The sequence below is a fragment of the Phyllostomus discolor genome, chromosome 13 (genome assembly GCF_004126475.2).
Source record: "Phyllostomus discolor isolate MPI-MPIP mPhyDis1 chromosome 13, mPhyDis1.pri.v3, whole genome shotgun sequence".
Lineage (NCBI taxonomy): Eukaryota > Metazoa > Chordata > Mammalia > Chiroptera > Phyllostomidae > Phyllostomus > Phyllostomus discolor.
In genome coordinates this window covers 51378889-51392115 of record NC_040915.2, presented here as the reverse complement: position 1 = coordinate 51392115, position 13227 = coordinate 51378889, and the positions used below count along the sequence as shown (strand labels likewise).

The 13227-nt window shown below is 56.5% G+C and overlaps 1 protein-coding gene across 1 annotated transcript in view; it reads left to right on the top strand.

The window, feature by feature from the left end:
* Nucleotides 1-13227, top strand: part of GCN1 (GCN1 activator of EIF2AK4) — a 58312-nt gene that overhangs the window by 32048 nt on the left and 13037 nt on the right. Inside the window, exons 27-42 of the mRNA XM_028528847.1 lie at nucleotides 132-212; nucleotides 566-709; nucleotides 1707-1834; nucleotides 1969-2158; nucleotides 2370-2440; nucleotides 3087-3252; nucleotides 3582-3776; nucleotides 4793-5039; nucleotides 5431-5552; nucleotides 5842-5956; nucleotides 6872-7051; nucleotides 9243-9463; nucleotides 11140-11208; nucleotides 11408-11546; nucleotides 11635-11831; nucleotides 12028-12170. Of these exons, the coding sequence (XP_028384648.1) occupies nucleotides 132-212; nucleotides 566-709; nucleotides 1707-1834; nucleotides 1969-2158; nucleotides 2370-2440; nucleotides 3087-3252; nucleotides 3582-3776; nucleotides 4793-5039; nucleotides 5431-5552; nucleotides 5842-5956; nucleotides 6872-7051; nucleotides 9243-9463; nucleotides 11140-11208; nucleotides 11408-11546; nucleotides 11635-11831; nucleotides 12028-12170 (2408 nt within the window). The remainder of the gene's footprint in view (nucleotides 1-131; nucleotides 213-565; nucleotides 710-1706; nucleotides 1835-1968; nucleotides 2159-2369; nucleotides 2441-3086; nucleotides 3253-3581; nucleotides 3777-4792; nucleotides 5040-5430; nucleotides 5553-5841; nucleotides 5957-6871; nucleotides 7052-9242; nucleotides 9464-11139; nucleotides 11209-11407; nucleotides 11547-11634; nucleotides 11832-12027; nucleotides 12171-13227) is intronic.

Here is a 13227-nt window from a genome sequence, read left to right as displayed (position 1 = left end):
TCTGCCATGGAGTTGGCCAAGAGACCCAGAATGCCACGCGGTGGGCGAGCGAATGCTGCATTATGTGCCACAGGGCTGGGTTACAGCCCTTCCCCACAGCCTCACCTGCCTTACCTGCTCTTCCCTCCCAGAACGGCCCGGAGCTGCTGCCTCGGGTGGCCATGCTGCGCCTCCTGACTGGGGTGATCGAGTCGGGCTCTCCTCGCCTGCAGGTGACTTGGTTTTCAGTGGGCTGTGGCTGCGACTCGGTCTGTGACTCTGACCGTGGGTCACGGTGTGTGGGGTTGAGTCCTAGTTCCCTTGCTTAGCCCTTACTTTTGCACTTGAGCAAAAGGGCTGCTTTTGAGAGACAACCTCACCGTTTTCAGCTCGTGAAGGGTTCACCTTGGGTTCTGCCACTGGCCTTGCCCCAGAGCTGGGGTCTTAGCCCTAGCTGGGCTGTGGGGTGGGCGTTCCCAGTTCAGACCCCTCTCTGGCCCCATTGCCCATTGCCCAGCCCCCTGCCTGACTCCGTGGTAGTGAATACTTTGTGGAACTGAGCCCAGAGGATCGATGTCTTCCTTAGGTTCTGGCTTCAGACACCCTGACCACCCTGTGTGCCAGCAGCAGCGGCAAGGAAGGCTGTGCCTTCGCGGAGCAGGAGGAGGTGGACGTGCTGCTCTGTGCCTTGCAGTCCCCGTGTGCCAGCGTGCGGGACACCGCGCTCCGGGTGCGTGCTCGCGTCCGCGCAGAGCCCCTGAGGCCTCCCTTGTGCAAGGGTTTGAGCTGATGGGAGAGGCCTCAGATTCGTGCCGCTGTGTCTGGGAGGCAGAGAGAAGAGGTGGCAGGGTGTGGGTCAGCGTCATTCTTGGAACCGGAATGACTAAGCAGTTTTGCTGCACGGCTGTCTTACTTTTTCTTCCTCGGAAGACTTCACCTGATTTGTAAACTGGGATGTGGATCTTAGTGTTTTTATAGGACAGATATGACTCATAGGATTAGTTTATCCCACAGCCTCGCCCTTGGCTTCTCCTGGTATTTTTGGACCAAAAACTAAAGGATCTGTTTGGAATATGAGACAGTGGTTCCCAAACACCAGGCTGTAGCTTCCTGCTGTCGATGTCTTTTCTTAAAAACAACTTGAAGTGAATGAAGGTCCTTTCCTTTTGAGATTTTGTCTGTCTGGCATGTTTAGACTTAAATTAAAAAATTTTACATTAGAAAAGATTCTACCACCACATACTATCATTTCACAAAAGAAAAGCTATTGGAAGAAAGAAAAAGAGGAAGGGAGGGAGGGAGGAAAAGAAAGACCGTCTGAAGAGACAGAGCAGCTAGTAGTGGAGAAAGAAAGAGAGAGAGGGGGAGAGAGGGAGAGAGAGAGAGAGGGGAAGAGAAGCCATCTGAAGAGACAGCAGCTAGTAGTGGAGCTGATCCATGGCATGCCCTAGATCAGTGATGTCTGGTGAACTTTCTGTGTTGACGGAAATACTTTGGTATGTGCTGTCTAGTGCGGTAGCTGCTAGCCAGCATGCTGCTATTGCGCACTTGAAATGTGGCTGGTGCGATGAGGACTTATAGTTCATTTTACTTGATATAACTTTGAAGACCCATGTGTGGCTGGGGGCTACGTCTTGGACAGCACAGGCCCTAGAGTGAGGTGAGGAGGCAGGTCGAGGCGCCTCGCAAGGCTGTGCCTCACGTGGCTCCATCCTGCTCTGGTGCAGGGGCTGATGGAACTCCACATGGTGTTGCCGACGCCTGACACCGACGAGAAGAATGGCCTGAACCTTCTGCGGAGGCTCTGGGTGGTCAAGTTTGACAAGGAGGAGGAGATCCGGAAGCTGGCAGAGAGGTGAGAGCCGCCTTAGGAAGCAGCTGCACCCGGCTTGCTCAGCCTATGGCAAGGGAAGGGTTGGGCGGTGGGGTTTGGCAGGGCAGGCGAGGCAGAGCCTTGTCTGACCAGCCCCGACCCTGCGGTCTGTGCAGGCTCTGGTTGATGATGGGCCTAGATCTGCAGCCGGACCTCTGCTCCTTGCTGATCGATGACGTCATCTATCACGAAGCAGCTGTGAGGCAGGCCGGAGCCGAAGCCCTCTCCCAGGCCGTGGCACGCTACCAGCGGCAGGCGGCCGAGGTCATGGGCAGGCTCATGGAGATTTACCAGGAGAAGCTCTATGTGAGTAGCCTCTGCGCCCGGAAGCGGTCCGAGTGGTGAGAGTGTGGGTCGGACTCTGCTCAGCCTCTAACTTGCTCCAGACAGGAGTCTGGGAGCTCACTGGGGTGGCTCAGGGTGGCTGCGATGACCGCAGCCTCACACCCAGGTGGCTGGCTTGCGCGGCCTGGCTGGGAGGAGCACCGCAGTTCATTTGTCAACCTCTCTGTTGCAGCGGCCACCCCCGGTGCTGGATGCTTTGGGACGAGTTATCTCAGAATCGCCTCCGGATCAGTGGGAAGCCAGGTATAACAGCCGCTGCGCCCTTGTTCCACCCAGAACTGCCGAGAGGCAGCAAGCTGGCTGGGCTGGGTGACGCGAGCAGGCAGCACAGATCAGTTGAACAGTGGCAGAAAAGGACTAGACCTCCCCGTGAGTCAGAGAGACCGGAATTCACGTGCTGGCTTCTCCCGGCCTATGTGGCCTTGGGCACGTTTCTTCTTTCCTCCAGCCTCTGTGTCCTCAGAGGTCCTTGGGGACCTTCTTACTGCTCTGTAGCTAAAAAGAATAGCGTCATTTTGCCTTTGTAGAATAGGCCCATTCCCGAGTGTCTTCACATCCGATTCCTTTACCTACCTCTTCCCACAGTCTGCCCTGGAGGTGGAGGGGCAGGCATTGCACTCACGTGGGGAGACGGAGGCAGAGTTGGTCCCCTGCAGGTGGGAGACTCCGGGTATATAGATGGCAGGTTTCTGTTGGACAGGTGGGCTGTGCCAGACCGTTGTGTAGACCAGGGGGTAAGCGCTGGCCAATGGGATTATGCCGAGCTCTGCCCTGCACATCAGGGTTTGCGGTTGGCAGGCTCCCTCCTGTGGCTCACCGGGCCAGATGCCTGCACAGAGGAACCCGTGGCTGGCTCTCATCCCCTGACACACTCCCATTCCTTTCCCAGGTGTGGCCTGGCTTTGGCCCTGAACAAGCTCTCCCAGTGTTTGGACAGCTCTCAGGTGAAGCCGCTCTTTCAGTTTTTTGTCCCTGATGCCCTCAATGACCGGAACCCTGATGTGCGGAAGTGCATGTTGGATGCAGCCCTTGCGACACTCAATGCCCACGGGAAGGTAAGGCTTCCAGCCGGCTGAGGGCCGGGGAGATGGCTGAGCTTAGCAGGGGGGACTCAGGGAGGCTGAGTGTGGCAATTCTGGTGCGGCCCCGGCCCCATGGAGGATTCCGTTTGTATTTATTTTGAACCAAGGAAGACCCCCAAAGGGAGTTAGATTCCTCAGAGTTGGCTGCAGTCCTGCCAGAACACTGGCAGCGCCGCTGGCACTGTTGGTAGGCTTGTCAGGGTGGCTGTCCCGGAGCAGCTGGGGCTTGGTCCTGGGGCAGAGACTGCCGTCCCCTGCAGGGCTGCCGTGAAAGGAAGCCCTGGCCACACTTGGCTTTTCAGGAAAACGTCAACTCGCTGCTGCCGGTGTTCGAGGAGTTCCTGAAGAACGCACCCAACGATGCCAGCTACGACGCCGTGCGGCAGAGCGTGGTGGTCCTGATGGGCTCTCTGGCCAAGCACCTGGACAAGAGCGACCCCAAAGTGAAGCCCATCGTTGCCAAGCTCATCGCCGCCCTCTCCACCCCATCCCAGCAGGTGCCTGCTGCTTGCGGCCGGACTGCGGGTGGGCAGGGGGCTGCCGGTGGGGAGCTGGGTGCCAGGGGCCCGAAGGCCCAGTTCTCCACACAGACTTGTCTCCTCTCTCAGAGCACAGCCTGGTTCACGGTCAGGAGCGCCCCCAAACGGGATTATTTTGTTTCTTTGTTCTGGCAGACCTCCTAGATAGTTTTGAGTTTTCTATTCATTTTTTAACAGTCTTCTTTGCATTTGGTGTAAACTTGGCGTTAGGGATACAGAGATTAAAAAAGCCAGTGGTTGCCTCGTGTTGAGCTTCTCTCCGTGTTCGTTACATGCTTCAGTGGCCTTTTAACTCAGCCTCCAAGCCACAGTGCAGGGTTTTTTTTTCTTTTTGAAAAACACATTTACATATATTTTCTGCAGTTTGCATTCTGGACCACCCAGAATGCCCTCATCAAATGCAGGCTCTCAAAATTGTGGTTGAATACGTTGTCAGAAAACCTGGCCTGCAGAGGTCCCGCCTGGGCCCCGGTAGCAGGATGCTTTTCTGCTCTCGAGCTGGGCTGACGGCGTGGTGGCTGGGAGGTGCGACTGCCAGCATCTTCTGGTTCCATTCGATTTGGTCCTGGCCCTGTCAGGCCCGGCCTGATTTCCGGGTGGCTTGGACAGGGTCGGAAACTGGGAGATGTGGGTCGGTTTTGTGGGGGCACAGTGGCATGCTCTTTTCTGGATCTTACTCTGAGCGGGTGTAGTCTTCCTGGAGTTTCTTACCCACTCAGGCCCAGGTTCTCCCTTGGGACCAGAAACAGCACCGTGATGGTTGCTGTGCTCGTCGAGGGCAGGTGTAGTGAGCGAGCTGATGGGGCCTTGTCATACATGAGTGTGTTACTCGGTTCGCTTCTCTGACCTCCTGTGTTGGCCGACAGGCAGTGGCTGAGATGGGGCTCAGGGACATCCATGGGGAGATGCCGTGCAGGGCTGTGTCAGCCACCAGGGAAGGCTGTGGTTCCTGACAAGGCCGACCCCTCCCTTAGGTCCAGGAATCCGTGGCCAGCTGCTTGCCGCCCCTCGTGCCAGCCATCAAGGAGGATGCCGGAGGGATGATCCAGAGGCTGATGCAGCAGCTGCTGGAGTCGGACAAGTATGCCGAGCGCAAAGGGGCCGCGTACGGGCTGGCGGGCCTGGTGAAGGGCCTGGGCATTTTGTCGCTGAAGCAGCAGGAAATGATGGCGGCGCTGACCGATGCCATCCAGGACAAGAAGAACTTCCGCCGGAGGGAAGGTAAGCATCTCTGAGCTCAGTCCCCATGGCTGCTGGAGGTAGGAACTGGTCTTCCCTTCCCCTCTGGGGGGCGATGTTTGTGAGTGTGCTGCAGAGGGGCAGCTGTGTGTGACTCGTGCCGTCTGGTTCTTGCTTTGTGGCCTGGACCTTCTAACTCAGCGATGTCTTAGCTGGGGGAGGTTTTGCCCTTCTGGCTGTTAGTGCCAAGAAGTGATGGATGCTCCCCTGTTCCCTCCCGTTCCTGCTCAGCCGCATCTGTGCCGCTGAGGAAGACAGAGGGGGCTGTGCCTTCGTGGGGCAGCACTTCAGTCCCACGGCTGCCCTGAGTGTCTCCAGAGGGTGAGAAGGTGGCAGGGAGGTTGCCCCAGCTGCCCTGCCTTCTTTCCCCCAGGAGCCCTCTTTGCCTTCGAGATGCTCTGTACCATGCTGGGGAAGCTCTTCGAGCCGTACGTGGTGCACGTGCTGCCCCACCTGCTGCTGTGCTTCGGGGATGGGAACCAGTATGTGCGTGAGGTAAGTCCCGAGGCTGCACGTGAGACCTGCCGTGCTGCCAGAGTCCCTGCCTGTACCTTGGGCCCCAGTTATCGGTGTGGGCTGCCCTGCTTCTCAGTAAAAGTCTGAATGAAGCTTTATGAGGTGAGAAGCCTCGGCTCTCCTCCTCAGCTGTACCTGCAGGCCCTGGGGTCCGACACAGCAGACCCCTCAAGAAGTATTGGTTCCCTGGGGAACGGCTGGTCTCGAGTCCGGCCTTGACCGCTGCTTAGGTGGGGAGGCCCCTGAACGTTTTCTCTCCGCCCTCGAGGCTGCAGATGACTGTGCCAAGGCTGTGATGAGCAACCTGAGTGCGCACGGCGTGAAGCTGGTGCTCCCCTCCCTGCTGGCCGCCCTGGAGGAGGAGTCCTGGAGGACCAAAGCCGGTAAGCCGCTCCCTTCTGTGTCTTTGTCTCAACTTCCTGCCCCGAAAACTGCTCTGGGGGGGGGGGGGGGGGGGGAGGGGCTCCAGGCAGCCACGGCGCTTGTCCTGTGTGTGTGCTCCCGGGCCTGGGGGTAAGGCCGAGACTCTGTGCCGGCAGGCAGCCCAGCCCCTCACTGGTCTGTGTTCTTTGCTGAAAGCGCAAAGAACAGGCCTCCGACAGAAGCCGCGGGACTAAATCAGGAAAGCCCAGAGTTTTAAAGCTGATCTGTGGCTAGTTCTGTGAGTTTTAAGTGTTTCCCCCAACTCCCTGCCCCATTAGACCCCTTTTAAAAATTGTAATCTGCCCTGGCTGGTGTGGCTCAGTGGATCGAGTGCCGGCCTGCAAATCAAAGGGTCGCCTGTTCGGTTCCCAGTTGGTGCCCATGTCTGGGTTGCAGGCCAGGTCCCCAGTAGGGGGCGTGCAAGGGGCAACCACACATGGATATTCTCTCATTTTCTTTCTTTCTGTCTTCCCTTCTGTCTAAAAATAAAGAGATAAAATCTTTTTTAAAAATTGTAATCTTACCTGGAATCCTAATGTGCAGAGAGATAGAAGCAGAGCTACTGTGGTCTGGGGAGGGTCAAGGTCTGGGGCCTCTCACCTGGCTTCCCCTCAGGCTTTGCCCCCCAGTTTGAAAAATCACAGCTCTAAATCAGTGTCCTCACTTGCGGATGAGGGGACAGGCCGGAGAAATTCAGTTGAGTGAATTGGCCGTGGAGTGTGGCCAGGACCAAGCCAGTCTCCCCGGCCCTGCCCTCTGCCCTCTGCCCCCTGCCCTCTGCCCGGGGCCTGCCTGAGCGTAGTCTGCAGAGGAGCAGGCTGCTTGTCCCTTCCAGGCGGCCCACCCAGGTGACTGTTGGCCTGTGCCGTCTGCAGGGTCGGTGGAGCTGCTCGGGGCGATGGCCTACTGTGCCCCCAAGCAGCTGTCGTCCTGTCTGCCCAACATCGTGCCCAAGCTCACGGAGGTGCTGACCGACTCCCACGTCAAAGTGCAGAAGGCCGGACAGCAGGCGCTCCGGCAGATCGGCTCCGTCATCAGGAACCCGGAGATCCTGGGTAGGCCTCTCCCACAGCGGGCCGCGGCCCTGGCCCCTCCCCCGTCCCGGGACACTGCAGGGAGCACGCATTCATTCAGCAAAGATCTTTGCTTTCTGAGGACAGATATGTTCACAGTGAAGTAAACTGTAAATTCTGGGAAGCCCTTTTTCTAGAATGATGAACAGGAAGTAGTTTGGAAGTGGTGGGTTTTCCTGCTTGTCTGGAGCGGTTATCGTTGGCGGCACAGGCAGGGAAACTGAGTCACTGGCTCAGAAGCACCTTGACTGAGGGAGCCCTGTGCGCTGAGCCGAGCCCTGAGGTCAGCGGACTCGGAAGACAAGCCCTGGACCATAGCAGCGGCATCCACAGCGTGAGGGTCGGTGGGGACTTCCCAGCCTAGCTCATGGCAGGAACTGTGAGAGAGGGGAAGGTAGGGGCAGGTGGTCCCTTCCCTTTGCTGTTGCCCTGTGCTCTCGACCGTGGTGCTTTCTGCAGTGGTGGGCAGAGGCTCATTTCTGGAAACGAAGCCTGGCCAGCCACCTCCACCAGCACCTCACGTGTGGAATTCTAGGCGGCAGCCGCAGCCTGGAGTCTCAGTGCCACCCAGAGCCGCTCAGCCCAGGCTGAGTTACTGGGTTTTTCTTTCACTCAGAAAAGGGTGGGGGTTTTTTGTTTGTTTGTTTTTAAGGGATGAATAGGTACCCTTGGATTGTGTTGCTGTTTTTTGCAATGTCCAGTGGCCCCGGGGCTATCTAAGGCCCGGTGTAGCCTCATCTCCGCCAAATGAGTAGAAGTGGCTTCATTTTGAGAATCCAGACTTGTTTCTTTTTTAATTGAAACAATTTGCATAATATAAAATTCACTTTTTAACAAGGTATAATACAGTGGTTTTTATACATAAGCATCACCACTCTCTAGTTCTGGGACATTTTCATGGCCCCCAGAAGAAATCCCATACCCATTAGCATTCACTCTTCATTTCCTCCCCTGCCCTCAGCCCCTGACAAATCTATTTTTTGCCATGGGTTTGCATATTCTGGACCTGTCATGTAAATTATACAACATGTGGCCTTTGTGTCTAGCATTTTAGAATAGTGTTGTCGGGGTTCCCCCATGTCGTAGCCTGTATCAGTGCTGCATCCTGTTCTGTGGCCCAGGGACAGTCCATCGTGCACACGGACCGGCCACGTGTTGTTTACTGATTCGTTGATGGTCACCTGGGTTGTTTCCTCTTTTTGGCTGTTCAGCCCAGTGCTGCTGGGAACACTTGTGCGCAAGTCTGTTTTTACAGACAAGGCTTGAGCTCTCTTGGTTAGACACCCCCGGGAGTGGGGTTGCTCGTCCTACGGTGCCTGACTTTCTGAGTGACCGCCAGACCGTCTTCCACAGCGACTGTACCCGTCCACACTCCCAGCAGCAGCGCATGAGCGGGATTCCAGGTGCCAGCACTGTCACTATCTGCAAAACCAACAGTGCCTACAGCTGCCTTCGTGGGTGTGAAGTGGCGTCTCCTTGTGGTTTTGATTTGCGTTTCCCTAATGACTAGTGATGTTGAATGTCTTGTGCTTATTAGCCATTTGCATATCTTCTTTGGAGAGCTGTGCAAATCCTCTGCCTATTTTTAAATGGGGTCATTAGATTTAAAAAAAATTGTTGACAAGCAACATGGGCTTTATAATGGCTGAACTTCCTGGGCTTATGGGAAAGATAAACCAGGCTTTCCTCCTGGAATTCCTCCTGCGGGACCGATGGCGCTGAATTCGAGGGCTCATCGTATCTGGGCGTAGCTGCTCCGTGCGTGGTGCGCTTCACTCCCATCGCTGGTTTTGATGTCTCAAAGGTTCCTTCACAAAACCACTCTGGGCCGCCGCCTTCTGAATGAGGTCTGCGGTGCCTGAGCAAGCGGTCTTGTGAGGCCCGGCACTGGGATGCAACCCGGTGCCCACGGAAGCCAGCCCGCAGGGTCCCACCAGCGCACAGCCTCGCCCTGCAGAGGGCTGGCAGCTGCCGCCTGCGGGCCAGCTCCTGCTCCCGCAGCAAGGATTGCTCTCTGCAGACAGGCCGGCCTCCCGGGCTGTGACTCGAGGGGCTTCCGGCAGCGGTTGCCCTGGACTCCCTTCTCCTCTGATCCTTCTGGTTCTGGGGGCCCGGTGGCTTTGCCACACCACAGACTCTTACAGAGCAGCCTCTCTTCTGTTTGGACACGCAGCCATTGCCCCAGTGCTGCTGGATGCCCTGACCGACCCCTCCAGGAAGACCCAGAAGTGCTTGCAGACCCTGCTGGACACCAAGTTTGTCCACTTCATTGACGCGCCGTCCCTGGCCCTCATCATGCCCATCGTCCAGAGGGCCTTCCAGGACCGTTCCACAGACACGCGGAAGATGGCAGCCCAGATCATTGGCAACATGTACTCCCTGACAGACCAGAAGGTAGCAGCCCAGCTGGGGCCGGTGCAGGACGGACCAGGGACGCTGGTTTAGGGCCCGGAGTCCCTGCACAGGCAGCGTGGGGGGGTGTGGGCACTGGGTCTCTGACTGTGTTTGGGAGGACACACGGAGCATTTTGGGGCGGAGGGTAGGAGTTGAGGTTCTCCGGGTATCTCGCAGCACAGCGTTTGAGTCCCTGTCCGCTCAGCCTGGGGGGAGGCCCCTCACCATGGGCCCCTCTTACAGACTGAAGTGCAGGAAAGGTCCAGCCTCACCTCTGACCTTTCAGGAGTGTGGGGAAAGTGGCTGAGGCTTTGACTGCTTGCAGCGTGTTCTTGTTTCCAGCCTTCCCTTCCGTGAGCCTCTCAGGAAACGAGGGGGGACGGACCTTGTTTGCTTACCTGCTCCCGAGGCCTTGCCCGTGTGACCGCACTGCCCAGCTCTGCCCGGCTCACTGAGCTGCGGGGCAGGAGTAAAGTGGGAGGGTGGCTCATCCCGGAAAATCTGGGAAATGGAAAAACAGGAAAAACAAAAAATTTTTGTGGAGAAGCCATAGTCCTCCAGCACTAAAGCAATTCCTGTTCATGTTCCTTTTTTTTTTTTTAATTACATTTAAAAAGTTATATTCCTGCCCTGGCCATGTGGCTCATTTGGTTGGAGCATCAGCTCATACACCAAAAGGCTGTGGGTTTGACCCCCGGTCAGGGCACACACCTGGGTTGTGAGTTCAAGCCCTGGTCGGGGCGTGTACAGCAGGCAGCTGATGGCTGTTGCTCTCTCACATCGATGTTTCTCTCTCTCTCTCCCCCTCCCTTCCCCTCTCTAAAAATCAGTAAATACATCCTGGGATGAGGATTAAACAAGTCATATTCTTGAACATCAACTTATTTCCAAGCTTAATGAGTTATTCACAAAAGTGATTTTTAATAATTATGTATCCAACAAGTTCATATACTATAAGTTACATAATCCTATCATTGGTCACATAGTATCCAGGGTTTTTTGCATTTTAGATGTTGCCGTTAGGAACATAAGGCTTTTTCTATATTTAAAACTGTTCCCTAAAGCTGAATGCTATATCAAGAGATGTAAACCTTTTAAGGTGAAGAAAAGGAAGATGAGCCCTGACTGGTGTGGCACAGTGGGTTGGGTGTCATCCCCCAAACTGAAAGGTCGCTGGTTCAATGCCCAGTCAGGGCTCATGCCTGGGTTGTGGGTCAGGTGCCCGGTTGGGGCGTGTGCGAGAGGCAACTCATTGATGTTTTGCACATTGATGATGTTTTGCATGATCTCTCTCTCTCTTTCTCCCTCCCTTGTCCTCTCTCTAAAAATAAATAACATCTTTGTTAAAAAATCAAAGGGAAAATGATAATGCAAGTCCGAAAGGAGAACACCAGAAATAGTTTCCTGAAGATTCCAGAGGCGGGGCAGGCCTCGGTTTTAAGAGAAGGGCAGGAGGGTGAGAGCACTGAGCTGTAGCTGGCGGCTCTGCCGACCTCTCGAAGACGGGCCTCGGGGCCCTTCCAGGGGCCAGCAGTGCCCTTCCCCGCCTTGTCTGGGAGCGCCCCCGCCGAGTGCTCCCAGCGGCAGCGTCGTGAGTGCAGTGCCCCTGGCAGAGCGAGCGGGTCCTGGAGGAAGCAGGTCCGGCCTCCCCCTGAGTCACGCCTGTGTTGTTGCAGGACTTGGCTCCTTACCTGCCGAGTGTGACGCCGGGCCTGAAGGCCTCTCTTCTGGACCCTGTCCCTGAGGTGAGTCTGGGAGGAGAGAGGGCAGGAGCTCGTCACTGCAGCCCGGTCCCCAGGAAAATTGGTTCCTGAGGGTTTCCTGTAAGCTGCTTTTGTGTTTGGTAAAGGGAAGGAGACCGGAGGGACCCCTCCTTGCTCCTGCCTGGTCACCTAGTTTCGAACCCTCAGCTCCTCCCCACGCCTGCTCTCGGTTACCTGACAGGTGCGGACGGTGTCTGCAAAGGCGCTCGGGGCCATGGTGAAGGGCATGGGGGAGTCGTGCTTTGAGGACCTACTGCCGTGGCTGATGGAGACGCTGACCTATGAGCAGAGCTCCGTGGACCGCTCCGGCGCTGCACAGGGTGAGGCCGGCGCAGGCCCAGGGGCCGCCCCAGGAGTGCCCGCTAGGGGCCTCGGATCCGGTGGGTTCACTCTGTCTTCCTGTTGCAGGGTTGGCCGAGGTCATGGCTGGCTTGGGGGTGGAGAAGTTGGAGAAGCTGATGCCAGAGATTGTGGCCACAGCCAGCAAAGTGGACATCGCGCCCCACGTCCGAGATGGCTACATCATGATGTTCAACTACCTGCCCATCACCTTCGGGGACAAGTTCACTCCCTATGTGGGGCCCATCATCCCCTGTATCCTCAAAGTAGGCACTGGTGGCCGGGCCCAGGAGACGGGTACCGAGGAGGGTGGGATGCGTGTGCCCTCCTGGCGAGCGAGGGCGGCCTGCCGACTGGGGCTGGTGGCGGGAGTCCGCACCCTGCTGTCCAGGGAGTCCCGTTTCTTTTTGGGTCTGGGCGCCTCGGGGAGGCAGCCCTGGCTGACCCACGCTCTGTGCACAGGCTCTTGCCGACGAGAACGAGTTTGTGCGTGACACCGCCCTGCGCGCGGGCCAGCGGGTCATCTCCATGTACGCCGAGACGGCCATCGCCCTGCTGCTGCCCCAGCTGGAGCAGGGCCTCTTCGACGACCTCTGGAGGATAAGGTGCGAGCTCAGGCGGGACGGGACGGCCCAGGGCCCCAGCTGTGCACTCGGGGAGCTTCTGCCGGGAAATAGAGAGCGAAGTGTCGCCAAGGAGATCTCTGCTTTTGACCATCTGGCGATTCTCCCGTTTCCTGTAGCAATGTCCTCACTCAGAGTCTTCCTGTAAAAGCTTGTCTTCAGTCAGACCTTCGGTTCTATTACAATTTAAACGCAAATGCGTTTTAACCTGGAAAGTTTTCTTCTGGGAACTTATTTCAAGGACAACTTTGGTCAAGTGTTTAAAGGTGTAGCTAGAAGGGGGTCCGTTGCAGTATTGTTTATCACTTGAAGAATCGGAGGTTGGCTTAAAAAAGTCGCAGCACACCCACACTGTGAACCTGTAATCAGCCGTCACATGGAATGGCGTGAGGACTGCTGTCCGCTGGCGCAGCAAGCTCCTCGGCCCGCAGCTGCCGGGACCGCGGCGCCCGAGCTGCGGGCTCGCTTCCCGCACCGAGCGGGGGGCAGGGGGGAGGGCGTGTCACTGTTGGGGGATGTACAGGGTGTCACTGGAGTGTTGGGGTGGCTGCCTGCATAGTGGGGTTTGGGTGATGGTTTACCCATACTCTATATTTTTCTGTATTTTTGGAATTCTACGTTTGTGACTGTTACTTTTTATGATCGTTAAGCCTCACTTAAGTTGAAGAGAGATGCCGTTTGTCCTCTGGGCCTCTTTGGACACCTCCAGGCCAGGTGGTCAGCTTTCCTGGGCTCCTGCTAATGCTTCACTCTGTGCTGTCTTTCTCTTTAAAGTAACTTATCATAGACATTTTCACGTATTCTTTTGAAAAGTACTTATTCTTTTTCATTACTAATGTTCATTAGTAGAAAACTTGGCAGGAAAATTCATGGGAAGGTGTGAAGAAATGGCAATCGCCTGTAACTTCTCCGCCCCCCCCCCCCCGAGTAGCCACCGTGAATGTCTCCGGTGCTCTTCCTCACGGCCTCTCTCTGCCCGCTGCCTGGCTGGGCCCCGCACTGCCCCTCGCCGCTGTGTGACTCTGCGTTTGGCTTCCCT